Genomic DNA, 22,730 nt, shown 5'->3' with positions numbered 1-22,730 from the left:
AGTGCAATGGTGGGCGTGGCCGGGGCGGAGAGCCGCGGAGACCCGGTTCTGGGAGAGACACCTTCTGGATCCTTGGTCCGCTCTCACTACAGCGGTTTTCCTACCACCGCGAAGTCCTCTTTTCACTTTCTTTGACGTACTGGGGTTGATTTTTGCTCGCTTTTATGATTCAGGGTTTCATCTTCCTTCCCGACTTTGTAGGCCTTCTGCTTTCCTTTCTGTCTCTCCAAACCACCACGGAGCAGGATTAAATTGGCTATTCCCCCATCCTTCCTCCTGAGCAGTCTTGCAGCCCAGGGCCTTATAGGAAAGGCAAATGGAGGGTTTGCTATCTCTGAGACAACCCTCTATTCCAGAGCTCAGTTTGAGGACCTACCTTGACATTGACTTCTACTTTTGTGGCGAGCATTTTTTTTTCTTTGAAAGGTCCTGGGAAATTGAGTATTAGGGTGTAATGTCATTGAAGTATTGCTAGTTATGCCTCCTCTTTCGATGTTCAAGTCTGTTTACTTTATATATTATTGTTTCTCACAACACGAAACTAACTCATTGATTCTGTAAGCAAATTACCAATGAAAGCGATTTACTTCCTGAGGTTGGATTGAGCATTAGTGTGTTTAGTAAGGATTGATCTTTTCGGAGGGGGACTGCTTAGGTTATTTTGGGTTTCAAGACCATGTACTATATGTGGTAGGAACCTTGGTTAAACATAACCAGAGTTAACCTAAGAAGCTTTGTTTCCTAAATTGTTAATTCATTAAGTGGTGACTAGAAACTTGGTTTCTCCTGAGTGATGTACAGTTTTTGGCAGTGACCTACAGAAATTGAATTCCTTCCCTCAGCAATGTGTTAGTTTGCAGAACCATGTTGGTTAAGTTATATTTTAACTTTGTTTTAATAGGCAACTGGATCTAATTGTTGAGTATGTATTTCTAGCACTTGTAAAAGTAGTTAAGGATTTTTTTGTCCTCCTCTTGAGGATAAATGTATTAAACATCCCTAATTGTCTTAACTGTCATACTGGGTAAGAGCGTGAGACGCTTCACAAATGTTCAGATAAGCACAGAGGTTGAATTTTACTCCCTTTGCTGCTGCTGCTGCTCCTGCTAAGTCGCTTCAGTCTGTTGGACCCTGTAGATGGGAGCCCACCAGGCGCCCCCATCCTTGGGATTCTCCAGGCAAGAACACTGGAGTGGGTTGCCATTTCCTTCTCCAGTGCATGAAAGTGAAAAGTGAAAGGGAAGTCGCTCAGTCGCGTCCGGCTCTTAGCAACCCCATGGACTGCAGCCTACCAGGCTCCTCCATCCATGGGATTTTCCAGGCAAGAGTACTGGAGTGGGGTGCCATTGTCTTCTCCTTTACTCCCTTTAGGTTAAAGTAATGAAGAACCTCTAGTCTCTCTTCCGAAGTCATGGACAGGCTCAGTATTTTGTAATCACTTTTTTTGAGGAATGCTGAATAGATTGCAAATTACTGTCTTGAGTGTGCCAGGAGTGGAATAGTGTAGTGGAAAATGCAGCAGTTGACTTAATAAAACAGCTTCTAGATAGGGGAAATCTAGTGGAAACAGTAATGCTTTTGCTTAGGGTGTACTATGAACTGATGCCCAATTCTGTCCTTGTAGGCCTGTATAAAGATCCACATAATCATGGAAGTTCTGCGTCCACAGCTTATAAAAATTGGTGGACGGGTTTATAGGAAGAATCCCATCCAAGAACAGACTTATCAACATGAAGAAGAAGATGATGACTATTACCAAGGTAATCTTAGTTGCTCTTTGGTCAGATTAGAAGTACAATGTTATCCGTATTGTAGAAGCAATTCTTTGTTTCAGTGTTTCTGTGTGAGCACTGAAATTTGACTTGTTTGGCCCCTCATAGCTCCCTTGTTGATTCTGAGTGGGCTGGTAATTTAGTTTGATGAGGTATTCTCAGTTCATAAGTTAAGTTGTGTCATCTTTGTGCAGAGGCTTAAATGTAATAAGGGGTAATTTTAGTTAGCTATTAATATTAACAATTATCTGTGGTAAAATTAAGTTCTTTTATCTGTAAAACTATGAACTAGTTTTTATAAATTGTTGAAATAAATGAACATATGCCCGATATTAACTGTTATTGTTGTGTCATAATTTTTCTTTTCTTCTCTGCAGTCATATACAGGCAGTTTCAAATATACAACCGACGTGGCTGTTTCCCTTTAGCCCTGGGGCCTTGAGCTCTTTTATTTCAGCCTCCTGTTTTCTCTTTGTCTCACTCCTGCCTACCTCATTCACTGAGGTGATTTTGCGTCCTAATACTAAAAACCACTGAGTTGTACATTTTAAGAGGATGAATTTTATGTGAATTATGTCTTCGTAAAATAGTACAAAAGATTTATTTCTGGGAGAAAACAATTAAATAGTGGTATGTAGATACTCCTTTTCCAAGGTTCCAGGATTGGAAGATTTAAAATAGTCATGTGTTTTTATTCTTTATTTGTTTGTCTAAGAGCAGGTGAGGAGGAATGTTGGAGCAGTGTTCTGCAGTGTAACGTGTATGGCTGTTCTTTTTGTGTGTGTGTTGCTTTTCTTTAAACCTTAAGAATAGTTGGACAGCTGAGGAGAAGAAAGACTGTTGTCCACAGAGCAACTGAGTGAGGTGTTATGGTTTCTGTGCAGGCCTCGTGGAGTGTGCAGAAGAGCCCTGTGAAACCTACGAGGTGGTGCAGACCCCACAAGGTTTCCGATGTACCGTGAAGGCCCCCAGCCTACTCTACAAGTGAGTGATGCCCCTTGGCAGCTTCATGGGGAGGCACTTCCAGGAAACTTAGAAGGAAGCTGCTGCTTCTCTTTTCCACACTTATTATAGTACTTACTAGTGACAAAATGGTTTAGTGTTTAACATCCTAGAATTTCTAAAGACTAATTGCAGATCAGTTTCATCGTTCCATATACATCACCAAAGCCTGTTGATTTTTGCCTCTTAAGTATCTTTTGAATCCACCACTTACTTTTTCTTTATAGCCATTCTGCTACCTCTTCTGTGGATTATTTCAAATAGCCTACTTACTGGTCTCTCCACATTGATTGTTGCTCTCTTCCAATCAGTTCTTCACATTGAGGGTGGAATAATCTTTTTAAAAGGAAAACCTGATTATTTTATTAACTTTGCTTGAAATCCATTAACATTCTTCCATGGAAGATGGAATTTTATTCCATTAGAGCAGTGGCCAAAATCTTGAACGTGACTTAGCCAGCCCTGCATTTTTCAGTTTCAGCTCACACCACTCTTTCCCTGGCTTTGCACTTAAGTTTAACTGGTTTTCTTCAGTTCCTCAAATGTTCTGGGTTCCTTCCTACCTTCTAGCTTTGGCATATGCTGTTCCCTTTCCTTACATTACCTAGTTATTAATATATTCTCCTTCCTTAGGGAAGCTTGTTTTGACACCGGCATCCCCACCCGCCACATTGATTACCGTAGTATATGTTTTCATTACACCACTACTTTTCCTTTATAGCATTTCTCAAGCCTCATGTTTATATTTATTTGTCAGCTAGTTGATGTTTCTTCCCCTAGACTGGAAACTACTTGAAGGCAGGAATGTGTCTGTTCTGTTGTCCTCCAGTTCTTGTCAAAGACTAAAATGCTTTTTCCGGAATCATCTTTAGTTTTAAATTGCTTGGAAGCTTTGTGATCATTTCAGTCTGTGCCTGCTTGCCTTCGTGTTGATCATATTCTATCTCTTATTAACCACTAATATCGTTAGCTCTTGTAGCTGGCTGGCTTCTTTTGGGCTTGCACCTCTGAAGATAGGATGGTCTAGGAAGTCATAGATTGTATTTCTGTGTTGTACCAGATGAATAAAGTCTGTCTATACTTCTCTATGAGAGAAGGTCTACAAATACAGAATCATACACCTTCAAGTTCCAAGAGGCAAATAGTTGCATGTTTTTCAACTTGAGAATTTTCTGAAACACCTAATGAGGATGACATTTCTCTCTTGGAATGGGACCACATGAGAAACCAAATGCGAATCCTGACAGCTCACTTTCCTCTCAGGTTTCAGGCACATTTTCTTCTAAGAAATGTGATTTTAGAAAGCTGTGACTCAGATTCCTTGTAAAAATCAATGCAACATGTCTTCCTTAATGTATATATTTGTTACTGCTAAGGTATGTAAAGATTCCTTAAATGTCTGATTCTAACCATATGACCTTTTGAATTTTATATATTCTAAATACTCATTTTGTTCCAGATGACTTACATGTTACATTAAGTATTGGTTCTGCTAAATCCTAATTAATAGACAATATTTACTAGGAAGACTTCTTTCTTTTTTCCTTTCTTCTTCCTTCCTTCTCTTCCTCTCTTCCTTCCTCTCAGTCTTATTGACAAATGATTGATCTACATGTAAGATTTCTTTCTTAAGAATCATTTATGTAAGCTTATTTGGTCCAAGGAAGAAATTAGTTGACCAAACTAACTTATAATCAAAGTCTAATAGTGGTGCACGTGTCCACAGACGAGGTCTAATACTGTGGCTCTCAACTTCAGGTACAATTAGAATCACCTGGGGAGTTTTAAAAACTCCCAGTACCTAGGTGTACCCCAGACCAGTTGAGTCTGAATCTCTGGGAGCTGAACCCAGGCATCATTAGTTTTTATAGCTACCCAGGAGAAGGCAATGGCAACCCACTCCAGTACTCTTGCCTGGAACATCCCATGGGCGGAGGAGCCTGGTAGGCTACAGTCCATGGGGTCGTGAAGAATTGGACACAACTGAGCGACTTCACTTTCACTTTCATGCGTTGGAGAAGGAAATGGCAACCCACTCCAGTGTTCTTGCCTGGAGAATCCCATGGAGAGAGGAGCCTTGTGGGCTGCCGTCTATGGGGTCGCACAGAGTTGGACACGACTGAAGCAACTTAGCAGCAGCAGCCAGGTGATTCCAGTGTGTAGCCAAGATTGAGAACCACTTGATCTGGCAAGAATTTCCACTTATACAATAAACGAGTCATCCTTTCACTGTTTATCTGTATTATTTTAGTGAATGCTTTAGACTTTCCGTGTAAACCTCTTTTGGGTCTGTCTGTACTCTTAACTGGAAGGATGCCATCATGGGTTTAATGAGGATGACATGGTCTGTACTGAGCTATGTGCCAGTCACTGGGAAGTCCTTTTATATATGATCGCATTTAATCCTTACGACCAACCTTATGATACTTAGGTATTATTCACTCCATTTTTTTAAGTGAAGTAGTGGGGTACCATTGCCTTCTCCGAAGTAGTAGGCTAAGAGTGGTTAAATGACTTGGCCAAGGTTTGTTTGCTTCTAAAGCCTCTTTAACCTCAACCACTTCCCTTTCTAAGGTGCCTAGACTATTAATAACACTTTGAGCCAACAACTTTATGAGAGGTTTGTCCACTAGCCATGTGCTAACAAATAGGAACCTGACTGAAAATACCCCTTTATTGATAAGATCTGGAAAGACAAAGGCTGAGGGGGTTGGTGCTACATAGTCCCTAGCTCAGCACAGAGAAAAACTACATGGAAACTGTGGAGTTCCAGTCCTCCTCTGAACATCTTGTTTTATAAAAAGCGGCTTACTACAATAAATCTTAAAGGAAATAATCAGACTTGGTTATCCCATGTAAAAACAAATATGGAATTTTAGACATAGTCACCAATGCTGTGAATGAATGTGAAGTCGCTCAGTCGTGTCCGACTCTTTGCGACCCCGTGGACTGTAGCCTACCAGGCTTCTCCGTCCATGGGATTCTCCAGGCAAGAGTACTGGAGTGGGTTACCATTTCCTTCTCCAGGGGATCTCCCCGACCCAGGGATTGAACCCAGGTCTCCCGCATTGGAGGCAGACGCTTTAACCTCCGAGCCACCAGGGAAGCTCACCACCAATGCTGTAGTGTACTGTAATTGAAATCATCGAAGTCAAAATACTGTTGATGAGGAAGTTTTTTCTCTTAACTTTATGGTCCTGTGATGGTCTCTTAGTGCTTTATTTAGACTCTGAAACTTTTCTCCTGGGATCCAGTAGTCTCATTTGCCTTGATACATCTAATTACTATGGGTTCCAGAAGATAGCTTTGGATGGTCAGAATTATTTATACTAGGAGGCCTAAGTAAGTAATGTGAGCCAATAGATGATTGGAGTCAATAAAAGACAGTAGGAAGTGGCAGGGATTGTGATGAATTCATATTCCATTTTCAGAAATGAGCTCATGTTCCAGCCTGTTTTTGCCATTGAGTAGACAGATCTCCTAATTTTTTGAAAGAACTTAGAAATCTATATTTTTTAGGTGAAATTTCCCAAACAACACATGTCTATGTGTTTGAATTCAGTCTGAGGGTTACCTCTTTCTGTGCTTGCATCTTGGTTGGTGGACCCTGCTCTTTGCTAAGCTATTTACCATTATTTAATGAATGAAGGATAATTCCCTTAGGATGAATTCAAAATGTAGTTAATTTGCTCTCTAAGAGGGCAAGATTTTCCCCCTTCAAACTGTAGACCCATTCAAGTGTCCAATGAGACTATGCTAGCTTTTCTTTCACTTAACTGCAGACCCAGATTTTGAATCTAGTTTTGAGAAGCAAACAGGCATTGGGTATAATTATTCTTTCTATGCATTGAATTGGCTGTAGGACATCGTTTTGTCAGTGAATATAATGCAACACGTTCTATAAAGCTATATGACTTGTAATTTCCTCTACGAATACTGAGTTTTTACTGAAGCACTCTTCTATGAGGGAGTATCTCTGGCCACATATGATTTAAATACGATGGAGTTCTTTATTCGGGTATATTTTGACTTACATTAATTAACTTTCTCTATATTATAGGCATATTGTTGGAAAGAGAGGGGACACTAGAAAGAAACTAGAAGTGGAGACCAAAACTTCTATTAGCATTCCTAAGCCTGGACAAGAAGGAGAAATTGGTGAGACTCTATATATGTTTGCAGTCACTTTTGTATGTGTATGGAATAATGTGACCCAACTGAGTTTGATGATTATATTTTTTGTGTGGTTCTGTAGCTATTGTCCTTTTTATATCAGTATCAGTCTCTCAGATGAGGAAAGATGTACTTACACAGCCTTATCTTGATTTGAGTACCTGGGCCTTAATTTGATACTTTACTACACACTGATGGAATAAAGCTTCCAGATTTTGTTGTGGACTAGGCGATTTCTTGTATGCTTCAGTAGCTTGAAATGGAGTTTGTGAATTATTTCAGGTTAGAATTAGAGGGAAAAAGTGAGATCAGCAAATTTGAAATGAGGTTCGGCCCTTTCCCTATTAGTTATCTTGTTTGTATCTTGCTTTGTAGACTAGGAAGGAAATTGTAAGAATAATAATTAAAACAACAACCTGATTCAAGTAAGTGTTCAGGTGAGGAAAAGTAGTTTAGCAATAGAAACCATGTCAGAAAGTTCTGTACTAAAGCATCAATGTGAACCAGGTGCACAGACTTGTGTTGTAAAGTGACTTTGAGTGAGGGGTACTGAAGGGACAATTTTTAAAACAGTAGGAATTTTTCAGCCTCAAGTAAGTGCAGCAGCCTCCAATAATCCATTTTCCATAAACATTCATGGATTGTATTAAGTCTTAGGAGAAAAGAATTATAAGTACTCTTCTTATTTTGTTCTATGTAAAAATAATCACTGTGGCAGATAAGTAGCAGTTGACTTTAGAGTGGCTGTCCAGAAGAACTTTCCATGATGGTGAGTATGTTGTATATTTGCAGTATCCAAAGAGCCACTAGCCACTCGTGTGAGTACTTGAAATGTGGCTAATGTGACTGAGGAACTGAATTTTAAATTCTATTTAATTTTAATTCATTTATCTTTTAATTTAACTAGCTGCACGTGGGCTCCTATTTTGGACAGTGAAGTGCTGGAGTTTTCCCTAGCCCCTTGGTAACGAGTAAACTCTTTTTTGTTTTTTGGCCACGTGGCATGTGGGATCTTCATTCCCTGACCAGGGATTGAACTGGCAGCCCCTGCATTGGGAGGATGGCGTCTTAACCACTGAACCAGGGAAGTCCCCATGAGTAAACTCTTAACTTCAGAACTTTAATGACATTTTTGAAGGACTCCCATTAAAATAGATATTTAGTTCATTAGAATTACTGTTTTAAAAAAAAAAGCTTGTGTCTTTCCCTAAGTGTTAAAGTTCAGGCTACAAATACTGAAGTAATTTTATTAATTGCATTAAAGCTTATTTCTCTTTTTCTGATTTAAAAATTAATACATGCTTTCAAAAAGAAAAGCTTGTAGAAATTATATGTAAAGTATAAAGGAAAGTCTTTTATGTTATGAACTTCAGCCATAATTGTTGCTAACAGTTGAATCTGTTCCCCATTTTTTTCTATGAGTATAGTAACAGATGGCTAATAATTTTTATTTTGGTAAAAATTATAACAGGCAATAAATGTGAAGACCTTAGCCATTTTAAGATACTGGAGTCATTCCAAAACTTATCCAGAAAAGGTTAGACAGGTTATTGACTTGAAAGCCAAAATATTTCAGTGTGAATAATAAGGGTGTTTAATTGTTAAAAGTAAGAATTTAGTGGAACTAATTTAATTGAAAAGCAAGAGGATAAACTGGCTTATTAGTCTTGTAGGGAAGTAAAGTATATAAAAAAATTGAATTTACTGGTTACAGTAAATTGGGTTCTGATGTGAAATCAAAACTGCAGTTGCATTGATATGGTATATGCTGTAATTAGTTGTTTTGCCTCTCCTAAATTAGAGAAACTAGAGAAGAAAATGATCTGGTAGGTTTCAATTTGCTTCCCTGGTGGCTCAGATGGTAAAGCGTCTGTCTGCAGTGTAGGAGACCCAGGTTCGATCCCTGGGTTGGGAAGATCCCCTGGAGAAGGAAATGGCAGCCCACTCCAGTATTCTTGCCTGGAAAATCCCATGGATGGCAGAGCCTGGTAGGCTACTGTCCATGGGGTCGCTGAGTCAGACACTGAACGACTTCACTAATTTGTCCTCTAGATAAGAATTTGGTCTAGTCTGTTTTGAAGCCTCAGGCAGTGGGATATAAGAATGATTTTTTTGTGCGTGTTTTAGCTGTATCCGATTCTTTGCGACCCCATGGACTGTATTTGGCCAGGCTCCTCTGTCCATGGGATTCTCCAGGCTTTTAAAATTATTTTGTCATTTTAGTTATGCAGTTGGTTTTTATAAAGTTCCACATTAGTGCCCTTGTTTTCTTCCTCTGTATCTCTTGTTGTAGTCCTTAGACCCATGTCAAGTAAATTCTGACCCGCTCAGATATTTGTAGTTTTAGAATATTTCTAACCTCATCATATTTGCTCTGTAGTCATTGTTTGCTCAACTTTGAATCTTTTTCTGGAAATAAGTCTGAGCACCTTTGACATGCCCTTAGCAGTTTTCTGTGTTAAAAAAATGAAAACATCTTACTAGTCTTATTCTCTGCCAAACTACCTTCTAGTGCAAAAGGATAGATATAGTAGGAGTTTTAAGCTTCCCTCCCCTGCATACCTTTTTCTTTTAGTCTCTTACCATATTTTTTTCCTTGTACAGAGATAGTTATAGTTTCTACTTTAACATTGTTCCAGTTTACCATTGAGTCCTCCTTTGTCAGTCTTTCTATGGCACATTATTTGAATGCCTGCTTGGACACTTCCCTTCACCGGGCATTTGAATCTTTTGGATTCTCAAAGTGTTCTACTGAAAATACAATTATATCATCAAAAAAATACTGTATCTCTACTTCTTAATTTTTTTGTGCGTGCTTGCCAAGTCGCTTCAGTTACGTCTGACTCCTTGCGACCCCATGGACTGTAGCCGGCCAGGCTCCTTTCCTTTGTCCATGGGATCCTCCAGGCAAAAATAACTGGGGTGGGTTGCCATGCCCTCCTCCAGGGGTCTTCCTGACCCAGGGGTTGAACCTGAGTCTCTTACATCTTCCGCATTGACAGGTGGGTTCTTTAGCACTAGTGGCATTTGGGAAGCTCTCTTACATTTTTTGGTTATGACTTATGTCAATTTTCTATTTAGGCAAACAGGTTTTAGGCTTTCTGTTCATTCATTCACATGTGCGTGCGTGAGTGCTCAGTTGCTTAGTCGTGTTCGACTCTTTGTGACCCTATGAAATGTAGCTTGCCAGGCTCCTCTGTCCATGGGTTTCTCCGGGCAAGAATACTGGAGTGGGTAGCCATTTCCTCCTCCAGGGAATCTTCCCGACTCAGGGATGAAACCAGTGTCTCCTTAGTCTCCAGCTGTGGCAGGCAGATTCTTTTATCATTGGAATCCCAGTTCATTCATAATTTACTTCTTTTCCCAGAAATTTCCATCTTGTTTCTTTACAACAAAATGGATATGATAATTTCATTTTCATTTAAAAAAAATAGGCTGTTCTTGTAGAAAATTTCAAATGCTTTAATGGGAAGTATTAGGACAAATAAATGGAATTATTTGTTCCATTCCAAGCAACTTCTGCAGTTGCTTGGAAGGAGCAAGCTTTGTGGTTTTGAAAGTACATAGCAGATGTTGCTACTATTGGAGTTAATACTTCAGTATTTCACATCATATTCGGAAGTCTGTCCTTGCCTCTTTAGTAAGTCCTCCATTGAGATGGCAGTTTTGGTCACTGTCCTATCTTCTGCGTCTGTCCTTAGCTTCTGTTTTGAACCAAGCACTGCCAGTTCTGGAACCTAGAGGTTTAATCTCTATTAAACAGAGGTTATGTAATCCTTAAATGATTTTTTTTTCTGTACAGATTGTAGTGTAAGGTTTTGTGGTTTTTCCTCTTATTTTCATTTATATATAAAGACAGCCCAGATCAGAGAAGACCAAGTTACACTAAGGTGTGGAAATTTTATATCCATACATACAATGCAGATATAGATAAACATTTTTACTTAACCTTGTATTTTTCATACAGTTAGGGTAGGATCGTATATATTGTAGTAGACTCCGTTTTGCTCTTTTACTATAGCAAATTGCTAAAAATTTTGCCACAGTATTTTTTAAAATTGAGGTAAATTCACATAACAGAAAACTCCACTTTTTTTGTTCTTAATTTTTATTGTTTGAATTTCTGTGTAATACATTGTTCTTTTTTTAAAAATGGTAGAATATACACAACATAAATTTACCATTTAGACCACCTTAAAGTGTTGAATCGAGTGGCATTATTAGTACATTTACAGGCTTCCCTGGTAGCTCAGACTGTAAAGAATCTGCCTGCAATGCAGGAGACTCAAGTTCGATTCCTGGGTGGGAAAGATGCCCTGGAATAGGAAACATTTACAGTTGCTTGACAGCCACTGTCTAGTTCCAAAACATTTGTCAGCCAAAAAGGAAACTTCATACCCATTAACCAGTCACTCGCCATTCCTCACTACTCCCCAGATCTTTGTCACCACTAATCTGCTTTCTGTCTCTGAATTTGCCTGTTTAGATAGTTCCTATACACAGAAACATGCAACATGTGGTCTTTTGTGTCTAGCATCTTTAACTTAGCATACTGTTTTCAAGATTCATCCATGTTTTTGCATGTATGATTACTTCACTCCTTTTTTGTTTTTGCCAAATAGTATTTCAGTGTATGATAATACCTAATACCACGGTTTATTTGTTCATTTATTGGTTAAAGAACATTTGTGTTTTTCCACCTGTTGGCTGTTGTGAATAAAGCTGTTATGAACATTTGTACAAGTTTTTGTTTTTGTTTTTGAATACTTGCCTGTACTTCCTTTGAGTTTCTACCTAGGAGTGGAATCCCTGGGTCATGTGATATTTCTCTGTTTAATTTTTCATGGAACTGCCAGACTTCTACATATCAGCTGCACCATTTTACATTCATACTAGCAAGGTATGAGGGATGGCTTTGTAGCTTTTGAATTCATTTTCTTACTTCATCAGACGGTCTTAAGGTTACTCTGTTTAAACCTCATTCTGCTTAGACTGGATTCATTAACAGCTTTCTTACCCTTGATACTGTCTGCTGTTCAGAATTATGTACACATTCATGACAGTTTTGTTCCCCAGAGATGACAGTTTTAAGAGGTCACCTATTTTACAACCAACTGATGGTCCTTGAGCGTGTTAAATCTTTTTTTTTTTTTTTTGCTTACAGTAATCACTGGTCAGCATCGAAGTGGTGTAGTTTCAGCCCGAACTCGGATTGATGTTCTTCTGCTCACTTTTAGAAGAAAGCAGCCCTTCACTCACTTCCTTGCCTTTTTCCTCAATGAAGCTGAAGTTCAGGAACGATTTCTGAAATTCCAGGAGGAAGTACTGGAGAAGTGCTCCATGGTAAGCAACAAATAGAACAAAATTAAAAGTTGAAAAAGTATAAGGAAGAGTAAAAAAATGGCTCATAATTCAAACAGTAGAAAGATACACATCTCTTCTCCCACTGAAAAAGGGAACCATTTCTGATGGTTTCTTTTAATTCTGAACTGAAAAAAAATACCTACAGTTGTATCAGCACATAAGTTTCCATGTATTACAGAAATATCCTCTAAATGATGACACAAAAGGATCATCCTAATGTACCTACCATTCTGCACCTTGTGGGTGTATTTTTTAGCACATGTATAGATTCCTGTAGCCACTTAACCACAATCAGGATACAAAACAGCTGCACTCCCCCCAAAAACTCCCTCACGTGGTCTCTTGGAGTCACCTCTTCCTCACCCCAAACCTTGGGAATCACTGATCCCTTCTTGGTTACTATTAGCATTGTCTTTCCTGAATATATACTATATGTTTTCCTGAGAATGTACTATATGTGAGATTGTGTTTTTTTTTCGCTCAGTGTAATGGCTGAGTGGTCTGTTTCAGTAGATTATCCTCTTTCATTAATTTGTTTCCAGTTTTTGGTAATTATAAGTAGAACTACTATAAACATTTGTGTAAAGGTTTTTATGTGAACATAGTTTTCATTTCCTTAAGTACCCAGGAGTGGGATTGCTGGGATCTATGGTAGGTATTTTTTTTTTTTTTTATGTTCCAAATGTGATGGGTTTATTTTATTTTACTCTGATGCAAAACCAAAGATTCTACTACCATACAGAGACCAATATATTGCAAGGTCATGAAAAAGTGGTGTGGGACATGCAGGACGTGATGGACAACTGGAGGGTCAGGTCATCTCCTTTGAACATGACACTACACTGTCGCTGAGGAACACTTTGAAAATAGCACTGTGGAACTGAACTGAAACAGGGCAAGAACGTGACCACTTCCGGGCATGCCTTCAAGCACCTCCCTTAGGATGGACTCAGTATCTAAGTTTCAGTGTGGGGAGGAGTACAATTCTTTGGAAGAATAAAACGTTCACACTTTTGAATTTCACAGAAGAATTTTAAGGCCAAAATATAGTGGGTTCATTTCTCTTCACCTCCAGGGACAAAGCTGATGCTTTATTCAAAACCACATTAAGCTTCTAGTTCAAATCCCAGACCAACCTTGTGCCCTCCTGCATTGAAGTTCTTTCCATCGATTAGAGCTGACAGAGTCAGTTTCACTCCTGGTCGAAGGGTCTGAGTGTAACCTAGTCCAGTCAGGCTGGCATTGTTTACTTTAGCAGAGAGAGAAGTTCTGCAGTCCAGCTTGTACTTAGCAGCGATGCCTAGGCGGGTGTTGTTACTGCCGGCTGTCCACTCGAGGTTTATCGACATTTCAATCTTCTCATTCACTTTCTGGTAGATCAACCCTCCAAACTCAGTGCTATCATTCACCTGAGTGTGCAGATGGAAGTCCGCGGCCTTGTAACCCATGGCGAAATTATTCTGTGACAGTTTGGATTTGGCTGTGTCAAAACTCAGGCCAACCTTCAAAGGCCAAAACAGCCCAGCCATAGATGGTTGGTCCTGAAAAATCTATATCAACATTACTGCCAAGACTGAAACAATCCCGTTAATATGAAGCCTTCAATTCCCCATTCTTTTCCTGTGTTCAGTACAAATACGATATTGAGTCAGTTTCAACCCTTCGGCCAACTTATTCTCCCAAGAGATTTCTGTCCCAAGAGTATTGTCTGTGTTCCACTTCTGGGTGAAGGTCAGTCCATAGTTACAGATCTTGTATTTGGTCTCTAGGTTGCCTGATGCTTTCCCTGTATCAGTGTAAGCATGACCAGAAGTAGAAAATTCCATTCCACTACATGACTTGGTTCTCATATCTATTTGACCATGCCAAATCCATATCCTTTGTTGAAGACATCTTTGGCAGCCTTTCCTAGGTCACAGTAAGTCGGCGTGTTACACATATTTCCAACCGGAGGGCCCGTCCGCTCCACCAGGAGGGGCCTGTCCACTCCGCCAGGGCACCGCTGAAGGTCTTCTCCGGACCATGCTCGCAGCACCTGCGCTAGGTGTATTTTTAACTTCATAAGAAACTACCAAACTGTTTTTCAGAGTGCCTTTATTACCTTACACTCCCATCAGCAGCATAAGAGAATTCCAGCTGTTCTGCATACTTACCAGTATTTGGTGGTGTTGGCAGTTTCATTTTAGCCATTCTAATGAGTGTGGTGTGTAGTGAGATGTTATGGTGGTTTAAATTTGCATTTCTTTAATGGCTAATGGTGTTGAACGTCTTTTTATTGTGTGTTTTTTAACCATTCTTATATCTGCTTTGGAGAGGTGTTGACTTTTTTTTTTAAGATTTGTATTTTTATTTGTTTTTGATTGTGGTGGGTCTTCGTTGCTCATGTAGGCTTTCTCTGGTTGTGGTGAGCAGGGGCCGCCCTTCGTTGCAGTGTGTGGGCTTCTCATTGTCGTGGCTTCTGTTGTGGAGCACAAGCTCGAGGTGTGTGGGCTTCAGAAGTTGCAGCGCATGGACAAGGTAGCTGTGGGATCTTTGTGGACCAGGCAAGGTGGATTCTTAATCACAAGGGAAGCCCATGTTCACTTCTTATGCACAACTTAAAACTGTTTTCTTACTACTGAGTTTTGAGAGTTCTTTTGTAAATGTTACACATACAAGTCCTTTCAAGGATATGTGATTTCCAAATATTTTTTCCCAGGCTGTAGCTTATCTCTTCATCCTCTTATCAGTGACTTTTATAGAGCAAAAGTTTTAAATTTTGATGAAGTCCAATTTATTAATTCTTCTTTTATGGATTGAACTTTTAATGTCATGTCTAAGAACTTTTTGCATAGCCCCAAGTCACAAAGGTTTTCTCTTAGAATTTTTATGGCTTTGCTTTTTTACACTTAGATCTGTGATCTAGTTAATTTTTGTATTTGTTTAAGTTGTAAGGTTTAGGTCGAGGTTCATTTTTTTGCATATGGGTGTCCATACTGTGTTTTCTCAATCTTGTAGTAAAGAGAGGAATAAAAGCATGTGGATAAAATAGAATAGTGGTTAGGATTTTTTTTCGTTCTTGAAACAGATGGACCTACATCTGATTCTGGGTTCTTCAATCTGTATAGACTTGAACAAGTGAACCTCTCCAGATTTTTACAGCCTGCTTTGGAGAGTTGTAGGAAGGATTAGATGAGATGACATATAGTACTCAGCATGGTGCTGGATACAAAAGAAACATTTGATTAAAGGTAACTGCTATTCCTGATATTTTTATGACTGGTTAGGTTAAAAGTATTACTTGGTGTATTCAGAGTAGATAAGCCCTCTATTTGATAGTTGTGGGCAAGGTCAGAGAAAATGATTTGGTGAGCATTTTTGTAAGATCCTTTCTTCTTTTTCCTTTCCTTTTTTCATCTTGTCCATATTGCTCGAGCTGGGTCTTAGGTATTAGGATAGAGTGAGATATAGGTATCCAGATACAGAAGTATTAGAATCCAAGTACTTTTGTGGGACGGGGGTGACAGTTCATCAACTTGATTATTTAATATGATAAGAAGATAGAGACTGGGCAGATGTGAGCAGACAGTACAGAACCATATAATCTCAAAGTTTCTTAACATTTGTGTGCTTGAACAAAGGTACATCTATAAGTTCAGTACTCAAATACTATACATATGTGTGTATCCATGCATACATATATATGATTAGAAAGCCATCAGAATATTACTAATTGTCATTAGTCAACCACCAGAGTATCTTTTTTCCTCTTAAAAATTTCATAGCAAGAGGATTTATTCTCAGTGGGAGTGGAGGGTAGGGTAGGAGAAGATCAGGAATATTGAAGTTTCAGTACAGTTTGGATAAATTTTGTGGGGGTCGTGCTGGTAAGTTTTGGAATTGTTTTACCTTGTAAACACCACTTATTGAAGCTCAATGATTATTTATTTTTTGAAATATTACAAATACCTGGTATGTGACAAGCAGATTGTAATAAATTGGCCTTTTTCTTTCTCTCTCTCTCTCTATATGTGTGAATGTTTTTCACTTTTCTTTCGTTTCCTGGCATGGGCTGAAAAGGAATAAATATTGGAATGATTACTTTAACTCAGCTGGAATGAGATTGGCCACTATGTGTATCATGCTGGCCTTAATCAGTCCCAGGTACTTCCTTCCTGCTCTCAGGGAGACTCCACACTGACATGTCGTCTTCCTGCTTTTAAATCAGATCTTGATAACAGCAGGGAAGTAAGCACAGCATAAAACAGTAAATAAGGAACCATTATCCACCTATTACTGAAGAAAGTTTTACTGAATTTAGACTGATAAGCAGATGACCATAAAACCATGCAGGCATTTTCCACTGGTACTCTTTTATTTTTCCGACTGAGGAGAGTTCCTTTCTGGTGACTTTGAAGAATGTATACCTGTTCATTGAGATATCAGTGGTTTCCTGAAAGACCGTGTGGCTCTCAGTCTTATTTTGACTCCTCTGACACTTATCTGACATCTCTGATGAGAATTTCTTCATCTCTAAAATAGGAGTGGTCTTAGCATTTTCTTCCTTATAAGAAAGAGATGACCTCTCTTGGTATACAGTTGGCTCATACATTTTTAAAAAATTTACATATGTATGTATTATGTATATTTATTTAAATTGTCACACACACTGTTTTCTAATTACCTTTTTGGGTTTGTTTTTTTTTTTTTTTTGGCTGTACATGGCTTTTGGTATCTCACTTTCCTTGACCAGGGATGGAACCAGGGCCATAGCAGTGAGAGTCCGGAATCCTAGCCACTAGGCAACCATGGACCTCCCTATCTTTTTGATTTAACAACATGTTTTGGGTCAATATATATAAATCTAACTGGTGCCTTTAGGTGCTGTAAAGATCCTAGTCTGTGTATGTACCCTAACTTATTTCATCAATCCCCTGCGATGGACCACTAAAGGAAACTATTTATATTAAATAATGCTATAATGAACATTTTTGTAAATACATCTTTGTTTTTGGCTGACAGTTTCTTTGGGGTACATTTCCAGATAAATTCTTAGAATTGGAATACATGGGTTCAGTTCAGTTCAGTGGCTCAGTCGTGACCGACTCTTTGCGACCCCATGAATCACAGCACGCCAGGCCTCCCTGTCCATCACTAACTCCCAGAGTTCACTCAAACTCATGTCCATCGATTCGGTGATGCCATCCAGCCATCTAATCCTCTGTCGTCCCCTTCTCCTCCTGCCCCCAATCTTTCCCAGCATCAGGGTCTTTTCCAGTGAGTCAGCTCTTTGCATGAGGTGGCCAAAGTATTGGAGTTTCAGCTTTAGCATCATTCCTTCCAAAGAACACCCAGGACTGATCTCCTTTAGAATGGACTGGTTGGATCTCCTTGCAGTCCAAGGGACTCTCAAGAGTCTTCTCCAGCACCAGAGTTCAAAAGCATCAATTCTTCGGCGCTCAGCCTTCTTCACAGTCCAACTCTCACATCCATACATGACCACTGGGAAAACCATAGCCTTGACTAGACGGACCTTTGTTGGCAAAGTAATGTCTCTGCTTTGGAATATGCTATCTAGGTTGGTCATAACTTTCCTTCCAAGGAGTAAGCGTCTTTTCATTTCATGGCTGCAGTCACCATCTGCAGTGATTTTGGAGCCCCCCAAAATAAAGTCTGACACTGTTTCCACTGTTTCTCCATCTATTTCCCATGAAGTGATGGTACCAGATGCCATGATCTTCGTTTTCTGAATGTTGAGCTTTAAGCCAACTTTTTCACTCTCCACTTTCACTTTCTTTTTTTTTTTTTTTTAATCTAAAATAATGGTACAAATGAACTTACTTACAGAACAAAAATAGGCTCAGATACTGAAAACAGGCTGATGGTTACCAAAGGGGTTAGCAGGGGCAGGGGGATAAATTAGGAGTTCAGGATTGACAGATACACACTACTCTAAATAAAATAGATAATCACAGACTTCCTGATGGTCCAGTGGTTAAGAATCTGTGCTTCCAATGCAGAGAACATGGTTCAATCTCTCCACTTTCACTTTCATCAAGAGGCTTTTTAGTTCCTCTTCACTTTCTGCCATAAGGGTGGTGTCATCTGCATATCTGAGGTTATGATATTTCTCCTGGCAATCTTGATTCCAGCTTGTGCTTCTTCCAGCCCAGCGTTTCTCATGATGTACTCTGCATATAAGTTTAATAAGCAGGGTGACAATATACAGCCTTGACATACTCCTTTTCCTATTTGGAACCAGTCTGTTGTTCCATGTCCAGTTCTGACTATTGCTTCCTGACCTGCATATAGGTTTCTCAAGAGGCAGATCAGGTGGTCCTGTATTCCCATCTCCTTCAGAATTTTCCACAGTTTATTGTGATCCACACAGTCAAAGGCTTTGGCAGAGTCAATGAAGCAGAAATAGATGTTTTTCTGGAACTCTCTTGCTTTTTCCATGATCCAGCAGATGTTGGCAGTTTGATCTCTGGTTCCTCTGCCTTTTCTAAAACCAGTTTGAACATCTGGAAGTTCATGGTTCACATATTGCTGAAGCCTGGTTTGGAGAATTTTGAGCATTACTTTACTAGAGTGTGAGATGAGTGCAACTGTGTGGTAGTTTGAGCATTCTTTGGCATTGCCTTTCTTTGGGATTGGCATGAAAACTGACCTTTTCCAGTCCTGTGGCCACTGCTGAGTTTTCCAAATTTGCTGGCATATTGAGTGCAGCACTTACACAGCCTTATCTTTCAGGGTTTGAAATAGCTCAACTGAAATTCCATCACCTCCACTAGCTTTGTTTGTAGTGATGCTTTCTAAGGCCCACTTGACTTCACATTCCAGGATGTCTGGCTCTAGGTGAATGATCACACCATCATGATTATGTGGGTCGTGAAGGTCTTTTTTGTACAGTTCTTCTGTGTATTCTTGCAACCTCTTCTTAATGTCTTCTGCTTCTGTTAGGTCCATACCATTTCTGTCCTTTATCGAGCCCATCTTTGCATGAAATGTTCCCTTGGTATTTCTAATTTTCTTGAAGAAATCTCTAGTCTTTCCCATTCTGTTGTTTTCCTCTATTTCTTTGCACCGATTGCTGAGGAAGGCTTTCTTATCTGTCCTTGCTATTCTTTGGAACTCTGCATTCAGATGCTTATATCTTTCCTTTTCTCATTTGCTTTTCGCTTCCCTTCTTTTCACAGCTATTCGTAAGGCTTCCTCAGACAGCCATTTTGCTTTTTCGCATTTCTTTCCCATGGAGATGGTCTTGATCCCTGTCTCCTCCATCCATAGTTCATCAGGCAGTCTATCTATCAGATCTAGTCCCTTAAATCTATTTCTCACTTCCACTGTATAATCATAAGGGATTTGATTTAGGTCATACCTGAATGGTCTAGTGGTTTTCCCTACTTTCTTCAATTTAGGTCTGAATTTGGCAATAAGGAGTTCATGATCTGAGCCACAGTCAGCTCCCGGTCTTGTTTTTGCTGACTGTATAGAGCTTCTCCATCTTTGGCTGCAAAGAATATAATCAGTCTGATTTTGGTGTTGACCATCTGGTGATGTCCATGTGTAGAGTCTTCTCTTGTGTTGTTGGAAGAGGGTGTTTGCTATGACCAGTGCTTTCTTTTGGCAATACTCTAGGTAGGTGTTGCAAGAGGGCATCAGAGGGCAGACACACTGAAACCATAATCACAGAAAACTAGCCAATCTGATCACATGGACCACAGCCTTGTCTAACTCAATGAAACTAAGCCATGCCGTGTGGGGCCACCCAAGACGGGTGGGTCATGGTGGAGAGGTCTGACAGAATGTGGTCCACTGGAGAAGGGAATGGCAAACCACTTCAGTATTCTTGCCTTGAGAACCCCATGAACAATATAATACATGGGTTAGGCGAATGTAAACTTAAAATTTTTTGATAGATTTTTTCCATTTTATTTTAAAAATCAACTTTATTGAGTTACAACTTACAAAGTATGTAATGCACATATAATATAAAAGCATAATGCTTAAAATATAAAGCATATTTTAAGAATATGCTTTGAGTTTTGACAGGCATAAGACATATACAGCTGTGCAACAACCATCAAAAACAAGATGTAGAACATTTCCATTAGCCGAAAAAATTCCTTTGTGCATCTTTGCAGCCACTTCCACTTCCTGCCATCTCATCTCCTACCAGTGATTCCAGCCAACCACTTATCTGCTGTTACTGTTGGATTTCCCTTTGCTAGAGTTTCATATAAATGGAGTTATGCAGCATATAGTCTTTTTGTTGTTGTTGTTGTTTGGTTGTGCCATGCAGCATGTGCCATCTTAGTTCCCTGACCAGTGATTGAACCCATGCCCCCTGCAGTGAAAGCACGGAATGTTTACCTCTGAGAAGACCCCAGGATATAGTCTTTGTGGCTTTTATTTTTTTTTTTGTTCAGTGGAACGTTTTTGAGCTTCATTCATGTTGATGTGTGTTACAGTAGTTCATTTCTTTTTATTGTTAAGCATACTCCTTTGCATGACTGTACCAAAATGTGTTTAGTTCAACTCTTCAAGTGGTTTCTAGTGTATTGTAAATGAACCTATTTTAATCATTTGTATAGAAATCTTTGGGTTAAGTATGTTTTTGTTCCTCTTGAGCAGGTACTTAGTATAATTGTTGAATCAAGTGCAGATGTAGGTTTAATTTTATAGAAAACTGTTAAAACTATTTCAGGTGTGGTTGTGCCTCTTCCTACCACTAATGATGTGTGAAGAGTTTAGGTTTAACATTTGGTGGTCTCTCATTTTTTAAATTGTTTATTGAAGTATAGTTGATTTACAATGTTTTGTTAGTTTCTGGTATATAACAAAGTGATTCACTTACACATACATCATACACATACTCTTTCATATTCTTTTCCCTTACGGTTTATTGTTGGATATTGAATATAGGTGTGATATAGTAGGACCTTGTTGTTTAGCTATTTTATATATAGTTTGTATCTGTTAATCCCAAGCTCCTGATTTCTCTCTCACTAATCCTTTTTACCCTTCGGTAATCATAAGTTTGTGTTCTGTGTCTGTGAGTTTCTTTGTTTTGTAAATAAATTCATTTGTATCATATGTTTCCACGTGTAAGTGATGTCATACGGTATTTGTCTTTCTATTGGACATATGGCCAGCACCTCGAATATAGTGTTGAGTAGAAGATGTGAGAGAGGACAGTCTTTCCTTGTTGTCCATCATAGGGGAACAATATTCAGTCTTCTACTATTATTATTATTGTGTTTTTGACTACACCACAGAGCATGTGGGATCTTAGTTCTGTTGCAGTGAAAGGGCTGAATCTTCACTGCTGGATTTCCAGGGACGTCCTCAGTCTTTTATTATTAAGTTTTACAGATGCTCTTTATCTGGTTAAGGAAATTCCATTTTCTTCCTAGTTTGCTGAGAGTTAAAAAAAATCAAAACTGAGTATTAAACTTTGTTAACCTTTTTTAATATGAGATTTACATATTTTCCTTCATAGTATAAATACACTTGATTACATTTATTAATTTTTTTAATGTTAAGCCAGTCTGGCTCTTCAGAGAACCTCACTTATTTTTTGATGTATTATAATTTTTATATTTTCCTGGATTTGTGCTCGCTTTAGCAACACTTATACTAAAACTTGATTTTGATGGATTTGATTTATTAGAGCCGTGTTCTTTGGAAGGAATGATGCTAAAGCTGAAACTCCAGTACTTTGGCCACCTCATGCGAAGATTTGACCCATTGGAAAAGACTCTGATGCTGGGAGGGATTGGGGGCAGGAGGAAAAGGGGACGACAGAGGATGAGATGGCTGGATGGCATCACTGACTCGATGGATGTGAGTCTGAGTGAACTTCGGGAGTTGGTGATGGACAGGGAGGCCTGGTGTGCTGCAATTCATGGGGTCACAAAGAGTCGGACATGACTGAGCGACTGAACTGAATGAACTGAACTGAATTATTAAGGATTTTTATATCTGTTCATAAGAGATACTGGTTTTAGTTTTTTTTGTGATGTCTTCACCTGTATGTGTTTGTATAACTAGCTTCAGGTGTGTAGCAAAGTGACTCAGTTGTGTGTGTGTATATATGTGTATTCTTTTTCAGATTCTTTTCCATTATAGGTTGTTACAAGACATTGAATATAGTTAGTTCCCTATGCTATATAATAGGTCCTTGTGGTTTATTTATTTTATACATAGGTGTGTATATGTTAATCCCAAACTCCTAAATTATCCCTAACTCTTATCCCCCCACCCCTGCTATACTTTCTGGTAAACAAATTTGTTTCCTGTGTCTGAGTCTATTTCTGTTTTGTAAATAAGTTCATTTGTATCACTTTTTTAGTCTTCATCTGGTTTTGGTATTAGGGGTAGTACTGACCATCTGATTAAAAACCAGATTAGTCAAGTGAGTTAAGAAGTGTTCTC

At 39.0% G+C, this 22,730-nt stretch overlaps 1 protein-coding gene and 1 pseudogene across 6 annotated transcripts in view; one reads left to right on the top strand and one right to left on the bottom strand.

Moving 5' to 3' along the window:
- Positions 1-22,730, top strand: part of ASCC1 (activating signal cointegrator 1 complex subunit 1) — a 121,133-nt gene that overhangs the window by 308 nt on the left and 98,095 nt on the right. For 5 of the 6 annotated variants that reach the window (XR_009734286.1, XM_061405821.1, XM_061405818.1 and 2 more), the window contains exons 1-5: positions 1-75; positions 1,625-1,760; positions 2,657-2,756; positions 6,835-6,932; positions 12,112-12,290. Coding sequence is in view for 5 of the 6 variants with exons in the window: in XM_061405821.1 (XP_061261805.1) it covers positions 7-75; positions 1,625-1,760; positions 2,657-2,756; positions 6,835-6,932; positions 12,112-12,290 (582 nt within the window). In the remaining variant the exon portion in view is untranslated. The remainder of the gene's footprint in view (positions 76-1,624; positions 1,761-2,656; positions 2,757-6,834; positions 6,933-12,111; positions 12,291-22,730) is intronic. The other variant, XM_061405819.1, reaches the window with a different exon arrangement.
- LOC133240641 (voltage-dependent anion-selective channel protein 3-like) lies at positions 13,366-14,335 on the bottom strand (annotated as a pseudogene).

Source organism: Bos javanicus, chromosome 28 (genome assembly GCF_032452875.1).
Source record: "Bos javanicus breed banteng chromosome 28, ARS-OSU_banteng_1.0, whole genome shotgun sequence".
In the NCBI taxonomy this organism is placed as follows: domain Eukaryota; kingdom Metazoa; phylum Chordata; class Mammalia; order Artiodactyla; family Bovidae; genus Bos; species Bos javanicus.
This window is presented reverse-complemented; position numbering and strand designations above follow the sequence as displayed.